The 27,668-nt window shown below is 60.6% G+C and overlaps 8 protein-coding genes across 11 annotated transcripts; 2 read left to right on the top strand and 6 right to left on the bottom strand.

Annotated features, from left to right (window-relative positions):
* Positions 1 to 2,060: 2,060 nt before the first annotated feature.
* On the bottom strand, positions 2,061 to 2,928 carry LRRC10B (leucine rich repeat containing 10B). Its single transcript, XM_066320412.1, has one exon. The coding sequence runs from the start codon at positions 2,913 to 2,915 to the stop codon at positions 2,061 to 2,063; it is 855 nt and encodes a 284-aa protein (XP_066176509.1). The 5' UTR covers positions 2,916 to 2,928.
* Positions 2,929 to 3,689: 761 nt separating this feature from the next.
* Positions 3,690 to 5,617, bottom strand: LOC136362129 (uncharacterized). The gene is made up of 6 exons (XM_066320410.1): positions 5,262 to 5,617; positions 4,980 to 5,191; positions 4,347 to 4,546; positions 4,138 to 4,218; positions 3,991 to 4,063; positions 3,690 to 3,915 (listed from the first exon to the last, which is right to left on the bottom strand). The coding sequence occupies exons 1-6, from the start codon at positions 5,546 to 5,548 to the stop codon at positions 3,785 to 3,787; spliced, it is 984 nt and encodes a 327-aa protein (XP_066176507.1). The 5' UTR covers positions 5,549 to 5,617; the 3' UTR covers positions 3,690 to 3,784.
* A 290-nt stretch (positions 5,618 to 5,907) lies between these two features.
* SDHAF2 (succinate dehydrogenase complex assembly factor 2) lies at positions 5,908 to 7,892 on the bottom strand. The gene is made up of 4 exons (XM_066320415.1): positions 7,770 to 7,892; positions 7,136 to 7,344; positions 6,299 to 6,408; positions 5,908 to 6,188 (listed from the first exon to the last, which is right to left on the bottom strand). The coding sequence occupies exons 1-4, from the start codon at positions 7,782 to 7,784 to the stop codon at positions 6,058 to 6,060; spliced, it is 465 nt and encodes a 154-aa protein (XP_066176512.1). The 5' UTR covers positions 7,785 to 7,892; the 3' UTR covers positions 5,908 to 6,057.
* CPSF7 (cleavage and polyadenylation specific factor 7) lies at positions 7,864 to 15,621 on the top strand. Its single transcript, XM_066320409.1, has 10 exons — positions 7,864 to 7,889; positions 8,535 to 8,655; positions 11,057 to 11,275; positions 11,730 to 11,833; positions 12,064 to 12,209; positions 13,423 to 13,828; positions 13,903 to 14,021; positions 14,096 to 14,261; positions 14,351 to 14,524; positions 14,607 to 15,621. The coding sequence occupies exons 2-9, from the start codon at positions 8,602 to 8,604 to the stop codon at positions 14,517 to 14,519; spliced, it is 1,383 nt and encodes a 460-aa protein (XP_066176506.1). The 5' UTR covers positions 7,864 to 7,889; positions 8,535 to 8,601; the 3' UTR covers positions 14,520 to 14,524; positions 14,607 to 15,621.
* Positions 15,558 to 17,190, bottom strand: TMEM216 (transmembrane protein 216). 3 transcript variants are annotated; one of them, XR_010743737.1, is made up of 6 exons: positions 17,154 to 17,190; positions 16,875 to 16,976; positions 16,700 to 16,792; positions 16,286 to 16,487; positions 15,894 to 16,195; positions 15,568 to 15,642 (listed from the first exon to the last, which is right to left on the bottom strand). XR_010743737.1 is itself a non-coding variant. In XM_066320413.1 (5 exons), the coding sequence occupies exons 1-5, from the start codon at positions 17,164 to 17,166 to the stop codon at positions 15,558 to 15,560; spliced, it is 540 nt and encodes a 179-aa protein (XP_066176510.1). In that variant the 5' UTR covers positions 17,167 to 17,190. The 3 variants fall into 3 exon arrangements, 2 of the variants coding, with proteins under 2 accessions (XP_066176510.1, XP_066176511.1); XM_066320413.1 differs by lacking the exon at positions 15,894 to 16,195 and having other exon boundaries at positions 15,558 to 15,642; positions 16,241 to 16,487; XM_066320414.1 differs by lacking the exon at positions 15,568 to 15,642 and having other exon boundaries at positions 15,815 to 16,195.
* Positions 17,191 to 17,517: 327 nt separating this feature from the next.
* Positions 17,518 to 20,186, bottom strand: TMEM138 (transmembrane protein 138). Its single transcript, XM_066320408.1, has 5 exons — positions 20,124 to 20,186; positions 19,031 to 19,252; positions 18,784 to 18,955; positions 17,925 to 18,000; positions 17,518 to 17,842 (listed from the first exon to the last, which is right to left on the bottom strand). Exons 2-5 carry the CDS (start codon positions 19,156 to 19,158, stop codon positions 17,730 to 17,732), a joined length of 489 nt encoding a protein of 162 aa, XP_066176505.1. The 5' UTR covers positions 19,159 to 19,252; positions 20,124 to 20,186; the 3' UTR covers positions 17,518 to 17,729.
* Positions 20,183 to 22,769, top strand: CYB561A3 (cytochrome b561 family member A3). Of its 2 annotated transcripts, none has more exons than XM_066320406.1 (6): positions 20,183 to 20,337; positions 21,168 to 21,373; positions 21,438 to 21,646; positions 21,720 to 21,874; positions 22,231 to 22,387; positions 22,500 to 22,769. In XM_066320406.1, the coding sequence occupies exons 1-6, from the start codon at positions 20,297 to 20,299 to the stop codon at positions 22,521 to 22,523; spliced, it is 792 nt and encodes a 263-aa protein (XP_066176503.1). In that variant the 5' UTR covers positions 20,183 to 20,296; the 3' UTR covers positions 22,524 to 22,769. The 2 variants fall into 2 exon arrangements, with proteins under 2 accessions (XP_066176503.1, XP_066176504.1); XM_066320407.1 differs by lacking the exon at positions 20,183 to 20,337 and adding an exon at positions 20,921 to 20,952.
* A 417-nt stretch (positions 22,770 to 23,186) lies between these two features.
* TKFC (triokinase and FMN cyclase) lies at positions 23,187 to 27,645 on the bottom strand. The gene is made up of 18 exons (XM_066320405.1): positions 27,492 to 27,645; positions 26,777 to 26,823; positions 26,494 to 26,683; positions 26,313 to 26,423; positions 26,048 to 26,229; positions 25,899 to 25,977; positions 25,703 to 25,792; positions 25,557 to 25,591; positions 25,376 to 25,460; positions 25,212 to 25,301; positions 25,013 to 25,129; positions 24,733 to 24,852; positions 24,512 to 24,649; positions 24,147 to 24,253; positions 23,960 to 24,063; positions 23,801 to 23,834; positions 23,605 to 23,694; positions 23,187 to 23,524 (listed from the first exon to the last, which is right to left on the bottom strand). Exons 2-18 carry the CDS (start codon positions 26,780 to 26,782, stop codon positions 23,354 to 23,356), a joined length of 1,749 nt encoding a protein of 582 aa, XP_066176502.1. The 5' UTR covers positions 26,783 to 26,823; positions 27,492 to 27,645; the 3' UTR covers positions 23,187 to 23,353.
* Between the last annotated feature and the right edge of the window lie 23 nt (positions 27,646 to 27,668).

Raw genomic sequence — 27,668 nt, 5'->3', positions numbered from 1 at the left:
CCGCTCCGGCTCCAGCTGAGCCAAACCTGGGAATTTTGGCATTCCCGAGCTGCCGATGGCATCAGTGCCACGGATCCTGGCTCTGCCTGGGCTCTTACACCAACGCTGGGCGTCTTTGATCCCCCCCAATCTTTGAAAGCGCGGCGCTCCTGGCGCTCCTGTTGCACGGATCCGCAGCGATTCCCAATCCCGTTGCTCTGTGCTGGCAGGCAGCGGGAGCAGATGGAAATAGCAGCGTGATCCCAGCTGCGGCGAGGCCACAAACCGTCGCACGCGGGGCCGGGAGAGGAGGCAGGGATATATATAGGGACAGACGTATGGATGATGCACTGCCGGGAGCGGGGACTCGCCGGTGCCAGCGGCCCCAAAATACTCGAGCGGAGCCGGAATTGTCAGATTCCCACTGACTGCGGCAGCTCCCGGTCCTGGTGTCACCAACCATCGTCACCGATGCCTGGATCCCGACCCAGCTCCTTGGGAAAAGCTGAGTGCTGGGAAAAGGCTGCAGAGAGGAAGGATCCCCCTAACACAGGTGTCAGAGCTCCTGGATCTGATCCCAGCCGGGCTGGTGGCATCCAGAGCCACCTGCATCCCAATTCCTGCCAAATGGGTGGGCTGGCAGGGATGTGCATGGAGCCAGCGCCATCAGATCTTGCCTACAACAGGGGCTTGGAATGCCAGGGTCAGCACCCTCGGGATCATGGTTAATTCCTTGCTAATTAGCAGCAATGTCTTCCCAGATAAAGCAGCAGCACCCTGAATTGATGGCATGAAGGGCTGGAAGACACTCAAGAATTTGAGGAGCGAGTTGCTGAGATGTCACGGGATCCTGGGATGCTCTGCCCTACAGTGAAGGGTACTCACATGGGAAAAGGGATTGACGGCCTCTACCTATTGGGAAGACCTGATTCCAAGCTCCTGCTGAGCCCCAGATCCCTGAAATTACCCCAGAGGAGCTGACACCAACAGCTCCTGCACATCCCACAGTTGAGTAAGCTCCACCTGTCCAAAATAGCTGCGGTTCCTGCTGCGGAATAGGAAATGGAGGGAAAAGCCAGCAGCACCTGCCCTGCCAGTGCTGGAACGGATGTGGCAGGAGCTGTGGCTGCCTCCCAGCCCCAAACCCAAATCCACGGCCATTAAAAGCGGATGCGTGGTTTGAAACCTCCAGTGAGCTCCTAACCTTGGATTCCCGAGCTTCCCACCACACCACCGCCTCAGCTCAGAGATGGATGGAGGGAATCAGGATTCCTTGGATGTCCAAAATAAGAGCTGGTGGTCACACACCAGGATATGTCACCCAGTTTTAGGGGATTCCAAATAAACCCTTCCCTGAGGCGGCCACTTCTCTCTGACAACAAATTCCTTGGATCTGTGCTTTTTATTGCCTGTGTTTGGTTCAAGAGGCACTTGGAGAGAGAAGGATGAGGTGTCAGCCCTGGATGTGGTGCCCATTTTGGGATGGGCAGTGCCGGGGATGAGCCTCCACTTCCCACGGAGGCAAAACCCTGCCCAGGTTGGAGACAAGCAATGCTTAGACCCTGGTGGAATTTCAGCTCCTTCCCAAACCTGATGGCCAGGAGGTGCCTGGAGGAAAATTCTCTCCCCCAGCCCAATTTCAGCAGCAGTATGGAGTTCTCAGGGTCTGTGCCTTTGTTCCCAAAGCTTGGAGCTCTTCAGGATGACAGGATCCATGGAACGGATGCAAGCAGCATTGCTTTTTTCTGTGCTGCCCATAGAGAAGGGAGTAAGAGATTTTCAGAGGTGGAGAAGCGGAAATGTCCCCATCCTCAGTGTGGGATCACCCCTCAGGGCAGGGGGCTGTATCCCAATCCAAGGCACCCTGGAGTAGGTGAAATGCTCTCAGGTGGGATAACCATAAGGATCCACGAGCCCTGCAGATCCAGGACACAATGCTGCTGTCCCAACTGGATAAGACTGGTCCTCAGACGGTTGGTTTTCTTTCGTGGAGGCTGTGAACTTCCTCCTTTCCAATCCCTAGATGGGAATTCCTTGCGAGGCAGGCGGAGGCTCTTCACCCCTTCAGGGGGGGCAGCGGCTCACGTTTCCTCAGGAGATCCGGTCAGGGCCGCAGATTCCTCCTCCCCATCCTCCGGCCCATCCTCCGGCCCATCCTCGAGGGCTACTGGGGCAGCCTCCGTGCCCTCCTCCTCCTGGCGCTGCAGGCTCTGCAGCCGCTCCTGCCGCGCTTCCATGTATTCCTGCGCCCCGTCCCCCACCAGCTGCACTTCATCCCCGACACAGGGCGGCTGCCGGACGGGATTGTGGTCGTAGGACAGGAGGCGCAGGGAAGCGAGGCCGCTGAGGTCCGGGAAGCCGGCGATGCGGTTGCGATCCAGGTCGAGGACGCGGATGTGATCCATGCGCAGCAGCACGGGCGGGAACTCCTGGAAGCGGTTCCCGTAGAGCCAGAGCCCCCGCAGGCCGGCCATGCGGGTCAGCGCCGCGGGCAGCCGGCACAGCCGGTTGTCCCCCAGCTGGAGGCTGCGCAGCTCCGGCAGCTGCAGGAGGGCGCGGGGGAAGCGCGCCAAGAAGTTTCCCTCGATCCAGAGGCAGCGCAGGCTCCGGAGCTGGGCGAAGGAGGGCGGCAGCTCCTGCAGCCCGTTGCGGCCCAGGTACAGGTGCGCCAGGTGGGGCAGGTCGCACACGGCCTCGGGCACCTCCATCAGCTCGTTGCCGTCCAGGGCGAGGGTCCGCAGGTGCTGCAGCTCCGCCAGCTCGTCCGGGACCTCCCGCAGCCCCGCGTCGCTCAGGTAGAGCTTCCGCAGCCCCTGCTGAGCCCACAGCTCGGCCGGGACCTGCCGGCCCCGCACCTCCAGCCGCTGCTCCACGCCGTCGGGGCCCTCGGCGGCCGCCAGCCGCGCCCCGCGCCCCGTGGAGCCGCCGCTGCCCATGGCGCACCGGGACCGGCACCGGGACCTGCACCGGGACCTGCACCGGGACCGGGACCTGCACCGGGACCCGGCGGGGCGACGCCGTGGCCATGGCAACGCGCCGCGGCCAATGAGAGCCCGCGCCACCCGGCTGCAGGCCCCGCCCCGTCCCCGCGTGGCCACGCCCACCGAGCCCCGTTCCTGCCCCGCCCCGCCGTTCCCACGCCTCCCCGGCCTCATTCCCGCCAGGCTCTGTCCCCAAAGCAGGCACGACCCCCTCGCCGGCCAGCATTCCCAGCAGCCTGGCATCAGCGTCCTCCCCCTGAACCGGGTGTGGGGTCCCTGGGCCGGGTGGGGATCCCTAAACTGGTGGGAGGGGACCCCTGAGCCGTGTGTGGATGCCTTAACTGGCTGGGCGTCCTTAAACTGCTTGAGCCCCTCTTCGATTCCTCACATCCCCTGCGACCCTGCAGGGAGTCACTCCTCGGGGCACAAATCCCCTTCCCCGTGCCCAGGGGAGATATGGATGAAGCCTCTCCAAGTGTCCCCGTGCCACGGCTGCCCACCTCCTCATCCTCCTTCCTTCTCCTCATCCTTCTGCTTCCCACCACAGCCCTGCTTGAATTTCTCCGCCGCAAATCAGCTGTGTCATCCCAAAGCTGGCTCGGAAAGCTGGAAAGCCAGGCTTATACAGCCCTCCAGCGGCAGCTGGCCAGGTGACACCCCCCGACCACCCAAAACCCTCCTGCCAGCCTTTGGGATGCAGGAAACCCCCCCAAACGAGGGGGTAATCCATTGGCATTGCACGGGGTCTTTATTCCTCCCACGGGGGTTTGGGAAAAGCCAAAGATGGGATTCCCAGGATGCGGCAGCACCTTTCTAGGGGGGGGTCAAGTCAGGGGGTCATCGATGCGCCACAGGTTGGTGGGGCGGTTGTTGGTGCTGAAGCCGCTGGGAGATGGGATCTGGACTCCCTCCACGGATCTCGGTGCCCACATGTTTGGAGTCTGTGTCCACCAGCCTGGAAAATCCAGGAGGGATTGGTGATGGGGGTGTCCACTCCTTCTGGGGGCTGCAATCCCCCTACCCAACTCACCCGGTGCTATGGGGGCCATTGGCGAGAGCTTGGTCAGGTACTGGTTTTGGACAGCGCCGTACGTCAACGGCTCCTGAGGAACAGAGTGGGTTGGGAGCGTGGTTCCTTGGGAAAAGGGATGGGGACAGGGGACACGGCTGCACCCACCTTCTCGGTAGTGACTCCCTTGGGTCCCACTTGGAGCTCCGGGGGCGCAAAGGGGGCAGGGTGGCTCATGGCAGGCTGGGGCTGTGTGAGGACACAGGGATGAGATCCTGTTCATTCCCACTCCCACACAGCTCCCGCTGCCTCAGAGCCCACCTGGGAGCACTGGGACAGGATGTCCCCTGCCCTTGCCCCCTTGTCCCTTTGCTTACAGCACTGCAGACGGCAGGAAAGGAATCCATCTGACCATCACCAACGCGTGGGAGGGCGAAAGTGTCCCCTGGGGGGCTGAGGGGTGGGGGGACAGGGCACTCGGCGGGCTCGGGGCCCACGGGCTGCTCTGGCAGGGTGAGGTCACTCTTCGGGGTCGTCGCGGTGAAGTCCAACAGCCCTGTTGCCCTCTGTGGGACACCTGCGGGGAGCAGATGGAGCAGGGATGTCCCCTGTGTCCCCAGGCCTGGCATTACCTGGATAAACCTGTCCCGCTGTGTTTGGAGGGAGGCAGGGGGTCTCCAACACTTCCAAATCCTCCTGAGGTCTGACTTGGCTCCAGGGACACTGATACCCCAAAATCCCTAGAGCTGGATGTGGCTCTGGGACCATCAATAAAAAGGTCCTGATGATGGAGATGGACCTGGAACCCCCAGGGCCCCAACCCTCCTGCAGTTGGGGAATTCCTGGGAACCCTAACATCCAAAAATCCTCATAAGGACGGAGCTTTCCCCCGCATCCCCAAGACCACAGAATCTCCTGGGAATGAAGCATTCCCTGGGATCTCAACACCCCAAATCCCTCCTACTAAGGACGGAGCTTTCCCTGGGATTCCCAAGACCCCGAAATCATACCTGGCTGGGCAGGACTGGTGCCGCAGCTCCAGGTGCCAGATTCCTTGGCTGCTTTCGGGGCTCTCACCTCCCCGAAACGGAGGCGTGAAAGGGAGAAGCCAGTGGGATACCGACACTCCGGCTCATCCACGTGCTGGGGCAACATCCTTCGGAAATCCGGGTGCCCGAAGAGCTTGAAGTCCTCCGAGGTGGTGGACACGTCGGTGTCCTGGCTGTGGCAGGGACAGCTGTGACGGAGCGATCCCAAAACGTGCCCCCCAAACTCCTGGAGCAGGCACCTACCGCTCCACGTGTGGAAAGACGACGGAGGAGAGCGCCGAGTAGTTGTTGGTGACGTATCCCGAGCCGGCGTGGACGCCGAGGAGGGGGCGCAGGCTCCTGTCACTGGGGGGCTCAGCCCCCAAAACTCGCCCCCCCTCGAACTTTTGGGGTGACCCCGTGGGCCTCTTCCCAAAGGCCGCCTCGTAGGTGGTGGTGTAAAAGCCCATGAGCTCGGAGGGGGGCCCTCTCACCAGCGGGAACCCCGTCCCCAGTCCCGCGGCGGGCGAGTCCTGCGGCAGGGACGGCATGCTGGGATCGGCCGGGAATGCCCCGAGGTACAGCCCTACGCCATGGCTGCCAGCATGGGCCTGCCCAGCAGGCGGAAGCTGTGGAATGTGCCCGTGGAATGCCACTCTGTCTCCTGGTAACCGCGACAATTGGGGACCTCCCGGGAGGTTGTCGCCGGAGGGCACTGGGAATGTGCCCGCTCCAGCTCTGCTACAGACCTGCCTCGGGGTGGGGTCACCTCCTGGGGGTCCTGGGAAAAGGGGCACGTGGGAATTGGGAATATCAGTGGGGTGGGATGTGCCAGATCGAGCTGAGAATGTCCCCGAGGGCCTGACCCCGATGTCACAAAGCAGGAGAGGGGCAGGGCCAGCAGCCAGGCAGGGCCAGTAGCCATGGCTTTATTCAGTGTTCCGCGAGTGTCCAAAGGCTGCTGGAAGAGGAGGAAAACCGCAGGGAAGGTGGAAACACCAGTCCAGAGCCCCATGTCCCTCTGCTACTCCAGGGAATGGGGACAGGAGCATCCCCTCCCTCAGCGTGGTGGCTCAAACAGATATTCCAGGTCCGGTTGCCGGAGCCTCTGCTCCCTGTTCCTGTTTTTGGCAAATTCCCTCAGCATGGCCATCACGTCGTTGTCGAATTCCGCTGGCGTCGGCTTCGCTTCTGAGGGGGACACAGGGAAAAATCAGCTCTGTGCTGATTTGGGATGTGTGGGATGACACATCCCAGTGCCCCAATGGCCCATCCCGGTGTCCCAGGGTGTGCCTACGTACCAGTGGCCCAGTAATAAATGTCCCAGTCGTTACTGGGCTCGTTGATGAGGCGGTCGTAGCGGTTCAGCTGCTCCTTGCTCATGCGTGCCAGGTTTTCCTTGGCAAAGAGGCTGGAGAGGGATGGATTGGGATGAGCAGGAGATGACGGAAGGGCTGGGATGTAACAGCCAGTTTGACACGATCCTGGAAAACACGGACCTCCAGCCTGCTCTCCTTCACCTCAGAGGGTGGGAAACCAGCACAGCATTCCCAAAGAAGCTGTAGAATCTCCACCCCTGGAATTCCCTTATCCAGGCTGGATAAGGGATTGGAGCAACCTGGCCTGGTGGAAGGCGGGCTTGCCCACGGCAGGGTATGAAACTGAATGATCCTTTCCCAAAGCATTCCAGGATTCCATGAGCTCATTCACACAAGATATTGGGAAGAGATTCTTTCCTGAGAGGGTGGTGGGGCCCTAGAACGGATTTCCCAGAGAAGCTGTGGATGCCCTGTCCCTGGAAGTTTCCAAGCCAGGCTGGATAGTGCTTGGAGCAACCTGGGATAGTAAAAGGTGTCCTTAAGGTCCTTTCCCACCCAAACCATTCCGGAATTCCACAATTTTATGTCTCTAATCTCTCCTTCAATCCCAAAATCCAACTGGCCTGGCGTTCACATGTCCCACAATTTACATACATCCTTCCCAAAGGATTTTGGCCCACTGAGCTCACATCCATCTCTACATCATTGGATCCTGGACCAGCAAGATCTCGGAGCAACCTATCCCAAGGATTTTTGCACTACTTCAGTACAGTTTTCCCTGTTAATGGAAGGACCTGGAATAGCCGGAGCCAAGCCCACCTGAGCAGGATGCAGTTTTCCAGCATCCCCCTTTTCCTGCTCTCGTACAGCAGCCGGGCTCTCTTGGTGTCCAGCGGCTCTTCCGGACGCTCCTGCCAAGGGGGCAGCGGGATCTCCAGCACGTCCTTCCCGGAATCTACAGGGGAATTCCCCCGGTAGCTGCGCTGTGGGATCAGCGAACACAGGAGATGCCGGCGCAGGGAGCAGAGCTGGAGGGAACAGGGAAAGCACAGGGATGTCAGGCCTGGAAGTGCCTACACACAGAGACCTCCCCAAATCCTGCTAGACATGATTCCCAATCCTACTCCCACCAAACCTCGTTGTCCAAACCCCATAAATCCCCCAGACGTCCCTTTTCCCCTCAAAATGCCCATTTGTCTGCTTAGACTCCTTCTCTTTTTCTCCCCTTTCCCCCAATCTTCCCCTTTCCTCTCTTTTTCCTTACCCCCCCCCTTTTTTTCCCCTTTCCCACTCTCCCTTTTTTTCCCCTTTCCCCACTTTTTTCCTCTCTCCTCCCCCTCTTACCGCCTTTTTTTACCCTTTTCCTCCCAATTTAACCTGTTCTTTCCGCTCTCCCTCCTTCTACCCCTTTCCCTTCCCTTTGCCCTCCCCGTGTTCCCCCTTCCCCCCCCACCCTGGCCGCCGCCATCTTGCCGCGAGCCTCTCTGGCCACGCCCCCCGACTCCTGGGGCGGGCCGGGGTGTGCCGGAAGTGGGCGTGGCCACGCCCGGAAGTGGGCGCGGCGGCGCTGGCGGTGAGCGCGGGCGGCGCGCGCGGGGCTGGGATCGGGGGAGGGGGGGCCCGGGGTGGGGGGCGCGACCTATCGCGACATATCGCGACCCGCCGCCCCCTCCCGTGACATTCCCCCTGCCCACAAACCCCCCGGCTCGGGCCCCGCCGCTCCGCAGGGCCGCATATGGCGGGGACGGGGCGGCGCGGAGAGAGGGGGGGCGGTGGGGGATCGTGGGGGGCACGGGGAATTTGGGGGGGAAACAGGGATTTCGGGGGGGAGACAGGATATGTGGGGACAGAAGGATTTGGGGGAACGCGGGATTTGGAAGGAAATGGGATTTGGGGGGGCACAAGGATTTGGTGGAGCAGAGGGGATTCAGGGGGACACAGGGATTTAGGGGGGACAGGGGATTTGAGGGGACACAGGGATTTAGAGGAGAGAGGGGATTTAGGGGGAACAGGGATTTAGGGGGCACATGAGATTTGAGAGGCAGAGGGGATTTAGGGGGTAGAAGGGATTTAGGGGGGCACAGTTATTTGGAGGGAAGAGGGGATTTAGGGGGACGCAGGGTGAGGAAATGGGATTTGGGGCACACAGGGATTTGGGGGGCACCCGCAGCGTGTCCTGAAGGCCTCCATGACCCCCTGCCCCCCTCCCCCTTCCCAGAGCACCTTCCGTGTCCTGGCTCCGCCCGGTCCCAGCCCGGGCTCCCGCTTTTCCCGCCTCTGGAAATATGTCCGAGGGAGTGGATCTGATTGACATCTACGCCGACGAGGAGTTCACCCAGGTGAGGGGTGGGATGGTGGTGCAGATCCCTCCCTTTTCTCGGGCAGAGATCCCGGTGTCTTGCAGCTCATCCTGGTGGAAGATGCAACTGGTGTGGCTGGGAAAAGGGAAGGATCATTCCTGATCATTCCCAGGTCTCAGTGGCTGCCACTTCCAGCTGTGATTAAAGGGCTTCCCTGTGGGTTGTGACACGTGGCTGGTCACGGAATGTTTGGGATTTAAGGGCTTAGCTGTGTCCTGGATGGAAAAATGAGAAATCCCAGCTGGAGGAGGCACTTCCAGGGAATTACACGGTGAGGAGGGATACCAGAAGCCAAATCCATGGGATCACCCAGGCTGGGAAGCTGTGCAGGATCTTGCTGTTCATGTGCCACTTGTCCCATCCCAGGAATATCTGGGATTCACAGGAGAAAATGATGAAGGTGGGGGAGTGGGTCAGAGAAACAGGTTTTAGGGAGTTCATGGATATGGGAAACGAAGTGTGAAGGCAGATGTTGGAAAATCAGAAACTGCCGTGGAAAGCCTGTGGAGGGAAGTTGGCAAGAGGAAAAGTCATGGAAACTGGAAGCGAAGCACCCGGAGGAAGGAATCACCATGGAGAAAGGAATTCCTATGAGCTCCTGGAGTGATCAAGAGAAGCTTCATCTGGTTATTGGGTGAGAATATTCCACGGAATCTCCTGGGAAGATCAAGTGGATGGAGGATTCCCAAAGCTGGAATGATGATCCAGGCCAATGACTCTGGCATGTCACTCCCTTTGGGATGTGTGGCAGGAGGAAACCTGGAATTAACTCATGCCAGGATCAAAGCAGTGGGGAGGTGCTGTGGTGTCCCTGGGGCACTCCAGGAATGCCAGTGTAATTCCAAATCCCACATTCCCACTATTAGTGGTGATTCCCACTAACGGTGCCCAGCTCCATTGCTGTGCACCTCAACTCAGCACGTGTGGATTGGAAGCAGGAGAATCCCTAAAATCTCCCAAGCCGAAGCATCTCCCTAAGTAGCAGAACTGAGGGATTCCAAGGGATTCCTCCTCTAGCCCCTCCTTCCTATTTTTGGTGTTGACTTTCTGAAACTTCCAGGCGGGAATCTTCCAGCCTTGGGCTGTGTCCAAAGGCTCCTGGTGGAGGTGGGAGCGTGGGAGTTGGATTAACCGAACACTTGAGCTTTTTTTGAGGAATGAACACAAAACTACAGCTCCCTTTTCAAATCCTTCTTACATCAGCTCCAGGGAAAGAGCTGGATGCAAAAGTTCAGGGAGAGGGAAAATGGACTTTTGGATTCCCAGATTTCCACAACCCTTGGAAAACTGTGTGCTAAGCATCCTTCTCTGCCCGGCTCCCAATGGGATTTTTACAATTCCCTGACCCTCAGACTGTCTCCAGTGGAAAACATTGTTCAAACTGCCTGGAATTGAAAATCTGGGAGCAGAACCTCTGGTTTTTATGGCACACCAGCTCCTGTGGGATGGACCCTCACGGAGTGATTTTGTGGGATGAAACACTCGGCGCAATCTGGACGAGGAACTGGGATCCATAGTAAACACAGCACTTGCTGGACACTTCAAATTAAATACAGCCCGTGACATAGTGGGAATTGGGAGACAGATGTAGGTCACACTGGAATTCCCAGCTCTGGAGCTTCCTGAGCTTCCTCTGCCAAGGGGACAGATCCAACATGTGGGAGCTTCTACCCTAAAAAGGGCTTTTTTCCCCAAAAATGAGCAAGTTTGGCATGCTGGGCATGGTTTGAGGGGGGTGTGCAGTTCCCAAGTTGGATTTTTGGGAAGCATGTGCTGCCAAGGAGTGAGGGGCTCATCCCTGGAGGGCATTTGGTTTTCCACTGGTGAATTCTTGCCCTCCAGATTGGGAATTTCTTCTTGGTGGCAGCAACAGGGTCTTGTCCTGTTGTGTGTGATCCAAGTGGGCTGGTCCTTGGAATGTGCTGGACCCCAGTAGGGGTTTAGGAGAGATTTTGGGAAGAACTTCTCCCCTGTGAGGATGGTGAAGCCCTGGAATGGATTTCCCGGGGAAACCGTGGCTGCTCCGTCTCTGAAAGTGTTCCAGGCTAGGCTGGACAGGGCTTGGAGCAACCTGGGATAGCAGAAGGTGTCCCATGGCAGGGGGTGGGATGGAATGATCCTTAAGGTCCTTATTCCAACCCAAACCATTCCGTGATTCCATGAAATCAGAGCCCATCCTCCTGTTCTTTGGGGATTGCCCAGGCAAGGGGTGGCTGTAATTCCCAACACTGCACAGACCCAAACCAAGCAATTTGGGCCTTAAACCTTTGGACTCGGCTTGGAAATTCCGCTTGGGAATTCGGGCAGCAGGTTTGAAAACAGCAAAGAAAGGCTTCCCAAGCCCTTCCCAAGCCAGGATGTCATGACGTTTTCCCGGCAGGACCCGGAGTTCAGTAATGCTGACCAGATGGATCTCTACGACGACGTGTTAGCAGCCAGCTCCCAGCCCCAGGAAAAGCGTTCCAGCAGCTCGGAAGCACCTCCGGAGATCCGTCAGGAGCCGTCTCCCAAGCCTAACAGCAAACCCCCAGCCATCCTGTACACCTACAGCGGGCTCCGGAACAAGAGGGCCGCCGTCTACGTCGGGAGCTTCTCCTGGGTGAGTTCATCTTCCTGGGAAATTTGGGATTCTTGGGAACCTCAGAGGGGCTGCTGGCCTCTCTAGGGGAGGGGCAGGGATTTTGAGGGGTCTGCTCTTCCTCAATCCTGAGCTGGTGTCCTGAGCTGGATTGTGAGCTGGGCTTGGCTTTGTGATCCTCATGGAAAAGGGATTTGTATCCCTGTGGAGCTTCTGGGCTGCGGTATCTGCTGATATCCCTTTGAAGCCGTGACTTTGGGGTGCTGCTCCTGAGTCTCCTGCTCCTGATCATGAATGCAGGGACAGTTTTGGATGGGCTCTGTCTTGTCCAGAAAACTTGTCTCTGTTACCCATTCCCAAGGCTTGTTCCGGATGGTTTTAAGCTCCCTGAGGGAGTCTGGGGGGTGACATTCCTCAGGTGGGTGGGGGACACTGGGGACAGACATAGACACCAGCCTGTTCCCTGTGCCCTCAGTGGACGACTGACCAGCAGCTGATCCAGACCATCCGCTCCATCGGAGTCTACGACGTGGTGGAGCTGAAATTCGCAGAGAACCGAGCCAATGGCCAATCCAAGGGGTGAGAGCCAATGGAATTTTGGATGGGAATGGCGGGAGCCAGGCCCTCGCTGTCACATCCACTGTTTTGTGACGGGTGAGGGAGCAGCCTGGCACAGGGAGCTCATGGAGTGTCCTGAAGAGCATGGAAAAGCGAGGAGGGGGCGTGGAACAGCGGGATGGGATCAGGAGGAGGGTCCAAGGGGTTCTCTGCAGCGGGTTCAGGACTCGGCCTCCCTCTCTCCCACGCAGGTACGCGGAGGTGGTGGTCGCCTCTGAGAACTCTGTCCATAAACTCCTGGAGCTGCTTCCTGGAAAGATCCTGAACGGAGACAAGGTGGAGGTGAGGCTGGCGACCCGGCAGAACCTGTCGCAGTTCGAGGCTCAGGCTCGCAAACGTGAGTGCGGCACCGGTGTGACGCGGGCGGGGGCTTCCACCTCACACACATCCCAAATCCCCCCCGGATCAGCTGCCAGGCCCAGCCCAGCGAGCCCTCGGGATGGGGGGAGACCCTGCCAGGAGCGTCTGGGGGTTGTTTTTCCTGTTCCTGAGCCGGATTAGCTCCTGACCCGAGTCTTTATGATCCCCTTTTTAGGTGCTCCCACAGTGCGAAGATCCCTCGTAGCCTCCTCCTCCTCCTCTCCAAACTGAATGGGCTTAAGCTCTTCAGGCTCTCAGCATAGCTAAGACCCTCCATATCTATTAGTAGCTCCTCTCTGGATCTGCTCCAGAATTTTTCCATCCCTGCGGAGGTAAGGTGCCCAACACTGGAGGAATATTCCAGCTGGGGCCTGGCCGTGGGCGTCCCTCAATGGCAATAGGTGGTCCTGGCCTCACTCCGCAGCGATGCGACGGGATCCGCAGGGATTGTCCTGGCAGGAGCGTGTCCGAGGAGGTCTTGGCCAGCTCTGGTCCTTGTAGATCCCTTGGCATGTTTTGTGCAAGGAAAACTCCCCTTTCCCAGCAGAGTTGCTTCGCTCCCTTCCTTGGGCTCTGGTGCCTGAGGGGATCGGTTGCTTGGTGCTTAGGCTGTGTCCCGACTTGCCCTGCAGTTTTGGTGGAGCAGGGAGTGTTCCCTGGGCCGAGTTCCGGCTGCCCCCGGGGCACAGCAGAGCTCCCGTGCACCCTTTGGCACTGCTGGGAGCCATGGCTCCCGTCACACCCTTTCTGTCTCATCCTCAAAGCCTCTTTGGATAGAGCAAGGCTTCTTGTCCCTCTTGGGATGCTGAGTTTTCCTTCCTCTGGCAGCAGCTCCATTGCTGTCAGCACTTGGGTTCTGTCCCCTTGTGTTCCTCCATGCTTGGGCCTCTCCAAACCCATCAGGCTCTCCAGGTCTTTGGATTCCTTTGGGGATCTCTCACCATTCCTTGTGGCTTTTGGCTCCTGTCCCTGTGGCCTGCCTACCCCCAGGGCACCGTGGGGGGCCTTGCTGGAAAGCTGAGCCCCTCTTGGAAAAACACATGGAAACGGAGGCTGTGTGTGGCCAGCTGGATCTCTCTCTGGGCGCCTCCAGCCCTCCAGGGGTGGGAGGAAGAGGAGGAGCAGGAGTTCTCGGAGACCTGGACACCCTCCAGCTGCACCTCACAGCTCTTTCCCCGTGCCACTTCCAGGTGTGCCACCACGGGCCCACTCCCGGGATTCCATGGACGCGGTGGACGGCCGGGCGACGCCGACGGAGAACGCGCTGCCCCCTGCCCGCATGGAGAAGCCCCCCTCGGTCCTGCCCTTCTTCAGCCGCCCCCCAGCGCTGCCCCTCATGGGGCTGCCCCCCCCTCCCATGCCCCCGCCGCCTCCCCTCTCCTCTGCTTTCGGAGTCCCTCCGCCTCCTCCCGGAATTCCCTACCAGCACCTGCTGCCGCCGCCACCCCGGCTGCCCCCGCCCCTGGCTGTGCCCCCGCCGGGGGCTGTGCCCCCCGCCCTGCACCTCAATCCCGCCTTCTTCCCGCCACCCACCGCCGCCCTGGGGCCCCCTCCGGATACCTACGGCAAGGCCATGGCTCCCTACAACCACAGCAGGTGAGCTGGGCGGGAACGGGGGCGGGGTGCTCCGGGAGGATCCTGCTGACCCCCTGTTCCCACCGTGCCGACAGCCGGGAGCTGGGCCCACCGATCCCGGCCGTGAGCGAAGGCGAGTTTGAGGAGATCATGAACCGCAACCGCGCCATCTCCAGCAGCGCCATCTCCAAGGCGGTGTCCGGCGCCAGCGCAGGTACTTCCCGTGTCCCTCGCGTCCCGCATCCCGGGATGGATTCCCGCTCCTGACCCCCTGCTCTGCTCCCCCAGGGGATTACAGCAACGCCATCGAGACGCTGCTCACGGCCATTGCCGTCATCAAGCAGTCGCGCGTGGCCAGCGACGAGCGGTGCCGCGTCCTCCTCTCCTCCCTCAAAGATTGCCTGCATGGAATTGAGGCCAAATCCTACAGCAGCAGCTCCAGCAGCAGCTCGAGGTATCCCCTGGATCCAGAGCACGGGATCCTCCCTGCAGGTGAGCAACTGAAAGGTCACGCCTTGGGTTTTGTCTTCTCTTCTCCCAAAGGAAAAGGCACCGATCCCGGGAGCGCTCTCCCAGCCGGTCCCGCGAGAGCAGCCGGCGGCACCGGGATCTGCTCCACAGCGACGATCGGCACGAGGATTATTTCCCGGAGCGGAGCCGGGAGCACGAGCGGCATCGGGACAGGGACAGAGACAGGGACCGGCACCACTGAGACAGGTAAGGGAGGTTCGGGAATGCCCTGGAAGGGTGAGGGATGAGGGAAGGGCGCTCCAACCGTTCCTCTCGTCTCTCCCGGCAGGAATTTGGCAGGAAGTGGTTTTTAATGGACTCGTATCTCCTCACCTCGACCAGGACGCAGTGCCCGAGGCCGCTCCGCCCCATCCCAGTCCCTTCCCCGCCACCCTCAGCCCCCTCTGGGTGGGACCCCCGCCCGCACCTCGTGGCCTTGGGAATCCCCCCCACCACTGCTGCTGCTTCCCGGGGCCATCCCGCTCCGCTCCGTGGATACTCGGACCCAAAGAGAAATGGTGCTTTTATTCCATGGAGGGAGGTTTGTGAGCCCTTCCCAGTCTGAGAGGGAATGGAGGGGACGGGCCCTCCCTGTGCAGCTTGGGGGCTTGGAGATGCACGGCTTCGGATCCCGGGATCAGGAGCCATGTGCCATCCTCTGGATTGCCTGGGGACGCTCCCGTCCCCATTGCCCTGGCAGGACGCTGTGCCGCGCTCCTGCTTTGCCCCTTCACCCTCCAGGAGCTGGGAAAAAGGGGCTGGAGCTGGGGGTCACCCTCTCTATCCCGACATTCCCCACAGCAGCATTCCCACCCAAACGGCGGCTCTGGCCTCTCCCGCAGAGCCTTCCTTGTTTTAGAGGAAGCGGAAGAGGCGGGGCAGGCTCTGATCCCCTCGTGTCCCCTCGGGATCCCAAGAAGGAGAGGGAGAGCCCAGGAGGGTCGGGATGAGCTGGGACACACTGGGTGACTTCCAGGGCTGGAATCACCCCCGGGTGGGAAAACCCAGGCCCTGGAAGTCTTTTTAAGTTGAAATAACACAAATTCAGGAAAAGCCACCCCAATTTTCCCAAGCCCCACGAGGTGGGAGCGCTCAGCGGGAGAGCTCCGGGTTTTTTTTTTTACTTACCACCACAGATTTTTAGTTTCTTTCCAAATAGTGGAGGGGGGATAATCCCCCAAATTGCAGAGCAAATTCCCTGGAAGCCCGGGCGAGGCGCCGCCCCTCCTGCTCGCAGTGATTAGATTTGTCTTTGGATAGGTTGGAATTGTGTAATAAACTCGGATGACGTTGTCAGTCTTTTATACAGCGCTCCTGTTGCCTTCCTATGGTGGGATTTGGGATAATGAGGGAATGGGAGTGATTTGGGGAGGTCTCTGCACCCATTGTCCCTCACCCTCTTCCTCCTCCAATGGGGTCCTGTGTTTCCCAAACCGGCTCTGAGGTGCTGGAAGCACCCGAGCATTCCCAGGGGGACCCACATTCCCAGGCACCAGGTAAAAATAAATATTTATTGGAAAATAGTGAATTATTCTGGAAGGTCGTAGAAAAAAAAAAACAAAACGATTCTTCATACCTTGAGCTGGCTCAAGCTCTGAGAAGTCCAAGTGGAGAGGAAAGTGGGAAAGGTGGGAGGGATATGTCCACGGGGGAGTGGATGAAGTGGGAAGGGGGAAAAGGGAGGGATGAATCCATGTGGCAGCAGGTCCCTGGTGAAGTGGGAAGCAGGAAAAATGGGAGGGGTGTGTCCAGGTGGCAGCAGGTGAAATGGGCAGTGGGAAAGGTGGGATCCTCCCCCTTCCCAGGGCTGGGAAGTGGAGCTGGCACGGGGTGATGCTTCCCTGTGTCCCTGTGCCGTGTCCTCAGTAGGGATCCGTGCTGTGGAAAAGGACAGAGACAGGGATGTGTGGGCACCAAACCAACCTGGCAGCTCCTGCGCCGGGTCCCCCAGTTCCCAGGATGCAGCACCTGGAGAAGGAGAGCAGTGCCAGGAAGCCCAGGAGCAGCTCCAGGCCGTAGAAGAGGAGCAGGATGGCGCTCAGGAATGCTTCCAGGCGCAGGGAATATGTCTGGAGCAGCAGATAGTACACAGCCAGCACAGCTGCCGGCACTGTAAGCGCCAGGCTGAGGGACAGCGGCACCTTCCGCTGGCACAGGTTCCCCTTGGAGCCTGTGGAAGACAGAGCTGGGATCAGGTCATGGAAATCATGGAGGGTTTTGTGAGGGGAGGAAAATGAAATGTCCCGTTCCCGTGAGCAGGGGCACCTTCCACTAGCCCAGGTTGCTCCCTGCCCCGTCCAAGCCGAACATCCAGGGATGGTCTTTGGGGGTGTCCCAGGACTCTGCACTCCCTGTGGAGCCTCAGCAATTTGGAGGACTCACCGAAGAAGATGCGTGTGGCCTCAATGCCGAGGTAGAGGAGGAGCAGCACCACGTCCAGCACCAAGTTGGAGACGGGATAGGGCAGGAGGAGCACTGCAGGATAAGCACCGCCCTCAGCACCACATTCCTGCCCATCCCAGCAGGATCGGGAAGAGTTCTGGAGCGAAGGACTCACCTTTGTACACGAACACGAACGCTTCCAGGAGAAAATACGTGGCGCAGTACCAGCCGTTGAGGAAGAGCAGGACCTGCAGCGGAGCCGAGGAGCGATGGCGGCCTGAGGGGACACGGGGCGGCCATGAAGGGGGGGCACTGGGCGCGCACGGCCGCCGGACCCCTGCAGCTCCTTGGCCGCGCTCCAGCCCCGTTCCCAGCGCCGCTCCCAGCCCGGTTCCCTCCCGGTACCGCCCGTACCCTCCGGAATCCCCCGTGTCCCCCCCGGTCCCGCTCCCACCCCTGGGCGCCATCTTCCATCTCCATGGGAACAGCCGGCGCCGCGCTGGGCCGCACGGGGGCGCTGAGTGCGAGGCGCCGGAGCCGCTCTATCCACCCCCGCCGCTCTCGATGGCCGGGCGGCGCGCGCGCCGTCGCTCCAGCCGCGCCTCTCCCCGCTTGGAGGACCGACGGCTGAGCCGCGGGTTCGAGTCCCCGTGCCTCCAAACCACGCCCCCTCGCATCCATTGGGATGAGAATCCCACACTGGAACACGGGAATATTATCCCCGTTTTGCGGCTGCAAGCGCAGCGCTGAGCTGGGTTACGGTGTAAGGCCGTTGGGAGTGCAGCCGTGACCCCGGCTGGGCACAAACACCCGGCAGCCTCTGGAAAACACATCCAATTTATTCCTTTAGAGTTTCTAAAAACATTCCAGTCCCGACCAATGCTGCGGCCCTGAAATGCAGGGACGCCCCATACGCCTCCTGCTGACTCCCAGAATCCCAAGGGCTGGTCCCCAGAGAAAGGATGAGCTGCAACCGACCCCGACAGAGCCTGTGGAGCGCAAGGAGACTCCAGGAGATTCTGGGCATCCATCAGCCACGGAAGTGGGCGAATTCCTTGCGGAGCCAGAGTGAATCCTGGTAGAAGAGGGGGTCTCCCAGGTGCACAGCTGTCCGCTTGTAGAAGTAGCAGTAGAGCACGGCCGCTGCAGGGAATTTTGGGATCAGAAACGGCCCCCTGCACCCCCAAAGGATGCGGGATTCCTCCCTGATCCTGGGAGTCCTTACCCAGCCTCTGGAAAACAAACAGGGTCTGGAGGCCTTCGGTCCAGATGAAGCGGCTGGAGTCACGCCAGCGCAGGTTCTGAGGGGGTTGGAAAAGCGGGAATAGCCTCTGGAGCAGTTTTGTTGAGCCCTCCCAGACCCTTCACCCCCGTTCCAAAGCTTCTGAGCAAGATGAAGGGACATCAAGCCAGGAGTAATACCTGGAGAAGATTGGGAAGACCCCTACCCCAAAGGTTAAGCAGCTCAGGGGATTTAGGCATTGAGCCCGGGCCTATTCTGGCTTCAGACTGCAGATCCCTGCAAATCCCTGCAAATCCCCTTCCTGGATGGCGTGGGCAGCACTGGAGCAGCTGCTCTGGCTCCTGACCCCACAGAACATTCCCTATGCTCCAGGCCAGCAGGATGGAGGGAACTTAAGGAGGTGTCCAGGGGATGGGAACTGCTCCATTAGGAAGGAGCTAGGGAAGGAGTTTATTCAGGAAAGTAAAGGGCAAGGTGCTGCCAGGACAGATCCAGGAGCCTGGACAGCCCTCAGAGCTGTGGAAAAGGAGGGGGCTGCCCCCACAGGGTCATTATATATAGGTATAGGGATTAATCCTAGAAAAAACAGGAGCTGCTAGCTCAGGCTTTCCCCAGGGAAAGTGGATTTTCTGATGGGTTACAGCCCTTAGGAATGAGCTGGGATGGGGCTGGGATTGGGCAGGACCCTTCCAGCCTGATGCCAGCCACAGGGGTCATGGAATGGGACATCTTTCATAAGACACCTTCCAGGGGGGACACCATGAGAAAGGAGAGTGGGAAGCTGGAGGGCGATGGAAAAATCCCTTGGGAGAATCCAGCAGCTGTGCCCACCCCATCCTACCATAATCCAGACATGGAAGGAGATGCTGAGCGCCAGGTAGGCTGCGGAGAGCAGGATGGTTCCCTTGAACTTATGGAAGAGGAGATTGACCAACCCCGCCTGGAACACGTAGGTGTTGAAGAACATGAGGAAGATGATGATGACGTTGAAGACGATGGCGATGTCCTGGATGCTGCCGGGAAAACAGAGGGATTGTGGGGCCTTGGTTCTCCTGGATCTGCTGCCCCACCACCAGGCCCCTACTCACATGAAGAGGACGAGCTGCACGGCCGGAGCCGTGCGGAGCAGCTCCGAGAAGGAATTCACAAAGAGGTCGTAGGAAAGCAGCAGGAACTGCATGAACAGCACCAGGCTGTAGTTGCTGGGCTGAAGCATCCTCCTTCCTGGGGCTTGGAGCCCTCAGCCCCAGCATTCCCAATGGATCATGGCGCTGGGGCGGCTCAGCGGGGCCTCTCCCGATATCCCAGACCTGGAGGGGGAGCACAGGGATTGGGATGGGTCCCAGAAACCAGGAAAACCCAATGAGCTGTGTCTTCTCTCTACTCCCCAGTTCGGTGTCTTCCTTCCCCCTGAAATCCACCCCAATCCCCACGTGAGGAAATCTAAGGATGAAGGAGACGTGTAGTCCCAAAAGCAGCGTCCAAGCCGGTTATTCCTGGCTGTTCCCAGCCCTATGGGCAGTTCTGAGCACGTTTGGGCATGTCCCACTCCGGGCACAGGGAGAGGAGTGAGGAGACAGACGGGAATTTTTGGACACAGGAGCAGGTACAGTCCTCGTGGGACACATATCCCGCGGGAACAGCCCCCTCGGGATGATCCTGGCTGCAGAGGGACGGAGGGGACAGGGATCCCCGTATCCTGGCAGGAAAAATGCTGTGCTGGGGGCTGAATTCCCTGAGGGGGAAACGTGGTGATGGACGGCGGGAAAGGAGCTGGAAAGAGACGGAAAGCGGCCGGACATGGGGGGAAATGGGCTGGAAATGAGGGTGAAGAAAGGCTGGGCATGGGAGAGAGAAACGAACGGACATGAAGGGGGAAAAGCTTGGAAATTGGACGGGGGGTAGGTGCGGGAAGAGCCGGATATGAGGATTGAGGGATCACTCTCTGCCCCTGCAGACCTCGCGTCTCTTCGCCCCTTCCCACAGCCACCACTGCGGAGCCCCCTCTCGCCCCATCTCGCAGCCCCGGGTCCCCTCTCGCCGCCCTCTCCCCCTGTCCCTGGCCCCGTCCCCTCTCCCATAGTCGCCCTCCCGGTAAGACCAAGCCCCCCTGGGTGCCGGGGGTCTGGGTCCCGGGGGTGCCGGTGTGTCCCCGCCGCGCCCCCCGCCCCGGGCGCTCACCCGCCGCCGCCATCTTGGTCCCCATGGAAACGGCCGCCGGAGCCGGAAGTGAGGGGGGAAGTGGAGGCTGGAGGACCCGCGGCTGCCGCTCTGGCGCCTCTCCGCTCGCTGGCGGCACATTGAGGCGGGCGGGAAAACCATAGAGAGGAGCGGGCAGAGCGGCGCTCGCCAAGATGGCGGCGCCCAGTGACGAGGAGGGGGCGGTGGGGCCCAGGTACGGCCCCGGGGTTGGAAGCGACGGGGGGCGGCTCCGGGATTGGGAGGGGCCGAAGGATCTCGTGGTCTGGGTTTTGGGTGGTGTCAGGGCCGGGCGTTGTGTTTCTGGTCCAGGGGAGCCTCAGGTTTGGGGGCGCTGTGGAGCCATGTGTTCCTAGATTTCGGGGAGCCATGGCACCGAGTATCCCAGATTTGGGAGATCCGTCAGTCTCTGCGTCCCAGATTTTGGAGAACCATAGAGCCGAAAGTGTCTCCACCCCTTTCCTGTCTCTGTGTCCCGTGAGGCAGCTGATTTGAAGGTGTTGGGACATCCCCCGTCCCCGGAGGGGACAGAAATACCCATTTCTGGGGGCACATGCAAATCACATGCAAATGAGAGCGGTCGGATTCCTGCCAGTGGGACCCTGACAGGTGACACTTAGAGCCCCTCGCTGCCATTCCCTGGGGTGTCGTGCCTGGGAATTTGGCTCTGCATGTCCTGTCCATCCCTGGCCTCCTTCCCATCCAGGGCCCAGCTGGACCCTGGTCACCCCCTCAGGGTTCCCAGTTCCCCTTTTCGTGGTTCCTCCTGGTGATGTCGGAGAGCCCCAGAAGGCGCCTCGATCGCCTCCAGGTGCCACCATCCTGGATCCATCCCCGCCACCATTCCCGGGCCGGGAAGCAGCTGGGCCACCATCCCTGGCTGGGAAGCCGCTGCATCCCTGTCACCCTTCCCACGCCGGGAAACAGCTGTCCCCTCACACCCTCTTGGGGGTCCCAGTTCCCCTTTCCGTGGCTCCTCCCCAGGACCGCATCCGGAGCCTGAGCTGGCTCCTCACTCACCCGCAGGTGCCACCACCGCCCCACGGCCATGCTGAACGTGCCCTTCCTGCCTTTCTGCGCCTTCCTGGGAACGCTGGGATTGCTCTGCGTGGCCATGGTGGGCACCTGGTGCCAGCACTGGCGCGGGGGCTTTTCCCTGGACGGCAGCTCCCGGACATTCAACTGGCACCCGGTGCTGATGGTGACGGGACTGGTGGTGCTCTACGGCGCAGGTGAGTTCAAGGAGCGCGGGGATCCCAGCACGGCTCCTTCCTGACTTTTTATCCCCTCTCACAGCCGCCCTGGTTTACCGCATTCCCAACACCTGGAGCAGCCCCAAGCTTCCCTGGAAGGTGCTGCATGGCAGCTTGGCTTTGGGAGCTTTCGTCCTGACCGTGCTGGGGCTGGTGGCCGTGTTCCGCTTCCATAACGCTCAAGGGACGCCCAACATGTACTCACTGCACAGCTGGATGGGGCTGGCAACCGTCCTGCTCTTCTCCTGCCAGGTGGGAATCCTTCCTGGATGCCCCAACCCCTCCGGCATCCCGAGTTTTCCGCCCTCACCTTCTCTTCCCGCAGTGGGCAGCGGGTTTTGGAGCGTTCCTGCTTCCCTGGGCTCCCGTCTGGCTCCGGGCACTCTACAAGCCCATCCATGTTTTCTTTGGCTCCACCATCCTCCTGCTGTCCGTGGCTTCCTGCGCGTCAGGAATCAACGAGAAGCTTTTCTTCAGCCTGTGAGAGTTGGGGGGAGCGCTTGGGAAGATCCCTCACGGGGAAAGGGGGGCTTGGGAAGAGCCCTCACAGGGAAAGGGGGGCTTGGGAAGATCCCTCATGGGGAAAGGGGGGCTTGGGAAGATCCCTCACGGGGAAAGGGGGGCTTGGGAAGATCCCTCACAGGGAAAGGGGGGCTGGGGAAGAGCCCTCACGGGGAAAGGGGGGGATCAGGATGTGGATTTGGGAGAGACCAGCACAGAGCAAAGGGAACTGGGCACTTCCTCAGGTGTGTGGCTCCCTGCACACTTCCCTGCAAGGTTTTTTTGGGGGGTTCGGGAACATCCAAAACATTCCCAGCCTGTCTTCCCTGCTCCAGGAAGAACGGGACCATGCAGTACAAGCTCCTGCCGGCTGAGGCCGTGTTTGCCAACACCCTGGGGCTCCTCATCCTCATTTTTGGGGTGCTGGTGGTGGCTGCCCTGGCCAGGCCCAGCTGGAAGCGCCCGGATTCTGACTCCCCTGACTCCCGCCAGGTACGGGACGCGCTGGGTGGATTTGGGAAGCCAAACTGGGAAGCTGCCCCCCAGCACAGTCCTGAGGGTGGGGAAGGATTGAGGGATCCAGGCTCATCCATGTCTCCCACAGCCCCTGCTCTCTGCCGAGCGCTGATCCCAGGGATCTCTCAGCTTTCCCAAGCTACATCCTTGTGCCTCCGTGTGCCAGCTCCTGCCTGGAGCCCGGGCTATGCCAAACCCCAGCACTTCCCAGTGCCATCCCTCAATGCCGCAGCTGGAGCTGCTGGAGCCTCGCTGGGACAAAGAGGAGCACCCATATCACTCCCACTCCAGAGGATCCACCTCAAGGTGGAGCCACTCAGGGACCTCATGGACATGGAATAAAACACTGGCTTCTGCAGGGCTCCAGCACTCAAATCCTTGGGGACAAGGGAGGGGCTGGGAGCTGGGGTGGGAGAGGTGGGAGCATGGGAGTAGGTCCTGGCCGGGCCAAGCTGTCCCTTCCAAGGACATGTCCTCACTGGCTCCCAGGAGACATGGGACAGCTCCTCGTGGTCACCCCACAAGATTTGGGATCATGCTCTGCCCCGTCCCCGCCTCTCCTTTGCCCCTTTCCCAGAATCCGCCCCCCTGACCCCGTGCCCAGAGCCATGTGAGCTCTGTGGTTTCCCCTCCACACCCTGGATTTCCTTCCTCCCCCAGTCACAGGATCCCTGTTCCCATCTCCCTTCCCAGCCTGGAGCAATGCGGGGGCATCCCCACACCCCCAAATTCCACCATGCCATCCCTCCAAGTTAGCACGGGGGACACAGAGGACTACTGGGGGCCACGACCTAAGATTTATTGGGAAACACATCCTTGAAGGAGCACAGGGGGTTATCGGGATACACCTCCCTGACACATGGGGGGACACAAGGGTTTTTGAGATACACATCTCTGTCACTACAGGGGAACCCAGATTTTTGGGGATACACATCCCTGCCATTATTTGGAGGTGCCCAGGGTGTCCCGCAGCCCTTCCAGCACCGCTCCCAGCACTGCTGCCACTGCCACAGCCCCAGGATCGGGCTGTTCCAGCCGGGATGAGCGGACGTAGCTGGCTCTGCCCGCCGCAGCCTCCATGTGCCTGGTGGCCTCCGCCGCCGCCTCCGCGCTCTACCAGGGAAAACCGGGTGTTTTCCAGGATAACAGCAGGGATTCCCATCCAATTTTCCCACCATCCCCGCTCTCCATACCTGGACAGCTGCTGCAAGCACTTGGAGCAGGTTGGCACCGGGACTGCGCAGGGGGCGCAGAGCCTGTGCGGCTGCAAACAGCGAATCCAGCTGGGAAAAACAGGAATTAGTCTGGGAGCCAGGGCTGAGGCCAGGTGGGAACTCCCTGGCATCTCCCTGGAAGTCTTCCAGGCTCCTGGGCTCTCCTAGCACTCACCATGGTCCGGTCGCCTGGCGCAGCTCCTCCGTACCTGTGCGGGATGCAGGGAAATTCAGAAGGGTTGGGATTCCCAGGGGGAATTGCAGGGAATGCAGGGAAATTCAGGGGGATTCCCAGGTTGGAATTCCCAGGGATTCCACAGCCCCTGGCACTGACCTCTGCATGGCCTCAATCCCGGCATCCATGGCATCAGCCCACGCTGGGTAATCGCTGCGGCCGCGCAGGCTCCGGGCAGCCGCCGTCAGGAAGAGCCCGTAGAGCTTTGGGAATACCATCAATCCCATCCTGGGAACACGCCCAGGTGTGTCCCCCCATTCCCACTTCCATTCCCATTCCCACTCACCACTCCAGAGGAGCCTCCCATCTCCTCCAGCACCACATCAGCCAGGGCGGAGAGCAGCTGGGCTGGGGCAGCTGGAGGCGGCCGGGTGCGCATCCATTCCCGGATAGCTGTGGGAATGGAAGGGACAATGGCATGGGGGTGGCCCTGGAGTCGCCTGTCCCTTGTGGGGACAAGTAGGGACAGCCCTCAATTCCACAGGGAAGCTGCCACTGGATGCAGAGACATTCCAGGATACAGTTACAGGAAGGGGCACCCCAGGTTTCTTTAATCCCAAGAAGGGGTGTCCTGGGGAACTCCCCGCTCCTGGGAGGTACCACTGGGGTAGCATTCCCCACAATTCCCTGGGTAATGGCCCCCACACCCACCTTGGGCTGCCCGGGCGTGCGTGTGGCCGCAGTCCCCGTCACCAGCTCCCCGATCCAGCTCATTGAGCCTATCCTGCATATCCAGCAAGGTGCTGCACACCCGCTCCAGGACCCGCTGCACCCGCGCCGAGCCTGGCCCTGCGGAGAGGAGATGCATCCCTGCACGTTCCCAAGGGAAACTGAGGCGCAGGGGAACGTGACAAGGGACAGGAGCTCTGTACCAGTTCCAGTCTCTTCCTGTGGCTTCCTGGGTCCCTCTACTGGTGCTGGAATCTCCTCCCTCCGGGTGGTCGCCGGTCCCGCGAGAAGGTTGGGCCACGCCATGGCCGTGGTCTTGGCATCTGGAAGAGCCAGAGGCTCAGGATCCCGCTGGATCCTCACTCGCACACCCAGCAGGCAGGAATTGCAGCCCCAGACATCCCACTGACCTTGTGTCCCACCACCCAGCACATGGAAATCCCCGGGCCCCAATTCCAGGCCGCATTCCCACCGGGAACTCACCGATCAGCCTCACCAGCTCCTCATCCACCAGCATGAGGGTGAGGGAGACTCCGGCCATTTCCAGCGCCGTCATGAAGGATCCCACCAAGGCCCGGGCGATGGAGATCCCCCGGTTCTCTGCGGGATCCGGGATTGAGACGGTGCATTCCAAAGTGGCTGGAGCCAGGGAATGGGATGCCAAGCCCCCCTCTGCACTCACCCAGGCAGCGCACAGCAGCTCCAGCCACAATTCCCAGCTCCAGGCAGGACAATCCGCCCAGGTTGTTCACCACGAGCACCACAGAGGATCCTGCAGGATGGGGGGCAGGATGAGACTGGGATCCAGGGGGTTTGGAGGAGCACAGGAGGGTTTGCGGGGCTCACCAGGGGTCAGGGACAGGTGGGAGGCATTGGATGGATCCGTCATGTGCTTCAGCATCGTCTCCACAGCTTTATCTGCCGGCAGCACCTGGAGGGGACACGGAGCAGGGAAAGAGCAGAGTGGGGAGGTCTGGGAATAGAGGGATCTGGGAACGGGGAAGAAGCAGCAGAATTCTCCCCTCACCTTCATCCTACGCACTCCAGCCTCACCGTGGATCCCTACGGAGACAGGGCCGTGTCACATCTCAGCCCTGGTGACGCCTCCCCAGGGGCACAGGGCCATTTGGACCCTCAGGGACCCTCAGGGGACATCAAGGGGCCGCTCCTCACCCAACCCCAGCTCCATCTCGTCCGCAGCCAGCTGGAACGAGGGCTTGGATCCTGGGATGCTGCAGGGAGACAGGCTGAGACCCAGGGTACCTGTGCAGGTGGGAATGTTCTGTTAAAACTGAGGGGCAGGGGGGGTGGTTGGGATTCAGGGGCTGGGAGACACAGGACAGCATTCCCACAGGATAACACAACATACCCATGGCTTTGGCAGCTGCCGTCACCTTCTTCTCAATCTCATCCAAGCTCGCTCCCGCCTCGGCCAGAGCTCCCGCCACCTGTCCGGGGCAGAGCAGGTCAGCAGCCCCCCGGAATTCCCCAAATCCCCATTAAGGTTCCCAGCAGAACCTTGTGGATGAGGACGGTGCCGCAGATCCCGCGGCGCCCGGCTTTCCCCGGCGTGGTGAAGGCGCAGTCGTCGCCCACCACCACCATCCGCACGTCCGTCCCCTCGGCCCGCGCCCGCTCCAGGGCCATCCCGAAATTCAGACGGTCCCCGGTGTAGTTCTTCACGATCAGGAGGACCCCGGCTGCAGGACGGATGGAGAGGTAACAGGAATGACGCAGCACCGGAGGGAGGAACCCCAAAATTCCGCCCTGGCGTGTTCCCAACCTGCTCCGGCCTGTGTCACGGCCCTGATGGCCGTCAGGACGCTGCCCACGGACGGAGATGCAAACACAGCTCCGGCCACCACTCCGGTCAGCATTCCCTTCCCGACGTAGCCTGCGGAGAGGGAAGAGGGCTCGGCACCGTGTCCGTGGGTGGGGGGTACGGTGGGACAGGGGGGTCTCACCTGCGTGGGCGGGCTCGTGGCCGGAGCCCCCCCCGGACAGCACGGCCACACGGCCACGGATGGCTGCCAGGTCATTCCGAAGGACCACCCGGTGTCCCTGGAGCAGCCGGAGCCCGGGATTGCAAGCCACCAGCCCGGCCAAAGTGTCATCGGCACAGCCAGAAACCGTTGTCACCAGTTTTTTGGGGACCTGGAGGGAAAATGGGGAGCAGTGGGGTAGGAAAAGGAGGAATGCCAACCCCACAGAAATGACAATCCCCCCCACCCCGTGCTCGAGGCTCACCTCCATGGGAGCGGAGCGCAGCACTCGGATCCAAAGATAGAATCTGACTGGAAAGAGGGCAAGGTCCAGTCTGAAAAGGACAGTGGTCCGGAGAGGGGGGGCTGGGGAGGGCGCGGGGTGGGATGATGTCTGGTGTGATGGTGATGGGAGTGTCTCTTGGCAATGGGGCTGGCGTTGGAGCTGTCTCCAAACAGGGACACCTGCCCAGGCACGGAGTTCCTCTTGGGATGAGGAGCCAGGATGGGACCACTCCCCCTTCCCAGCCAGGCCCCCCTTCTGCGATGAGGCCCCTGGGTGGGAAACCTCTAAGCAGGGACGCCTTTTTGGGGTGAGAGAGGACCGTGACAGCTCTCCCTCCTCAAAGAAGGACCCCCTTTTGAGGTGGGAAATCAGGATGGGACCACCCCCAAACAGGATCCCCTTTTGTTGGTTTGTTTTTTGGTGGTTTTTTTTTTTTTTTTTTTTTTTTTTCCTGATGGGGGGACTCCCAAGTTCAGGGATCTCCTCTCAGCGCAGACCCTGGATGGATCCACACTCTCCCCTCAGAGCGGGGACCTCCCGCCCGGCTTTCGGAGGGCAAAGAGCAACTGGCAGCAGGAAGAGGCCTGCACTCTCCCATGCGGGGCCCTCCCTTCGGGATACGGCGTGGGATCAGCCGGGATCAGCGCGGGTCCCGCGGCTTTTGGAGCAGGCCCCCGCACATCCCCATCCACACCTGCGCTCTCCGGGGTCCTCCAGCCGCCCCTCTCGTCTGCTCTTCGCGGTCCTCCCAGCGGGCTAGAGCGGCTCCTTTAATCGGCTCTCCGTGGTCCTCCCGCGGGGCTAGAGCGGCTCCTCTCGGCTGCTCTTGGCAGTCCTCCCAGCGGGCTAGAGCGGCACGTCTCGTCTGCTC

Source organism: Sylvia atricapilla, chromosome 6 (assembly GCF_009819655.1).
Source record: "Sylvia atricapilla isolate bSylAtr1 chromosome 6, bSylAtr1.pri, whole genome shotgun sequence".
Lineage (NCBI taxonomy): Eukaryota > Metazoa > Chordata > Aves > Passeriformes > Sylviidae > Sylvia > Sylvia atricapilla.
Note: the sequence above shows the minus strand (reverse complement) of the source record. Positions and strands in the feature narration are given on the sequence as shown.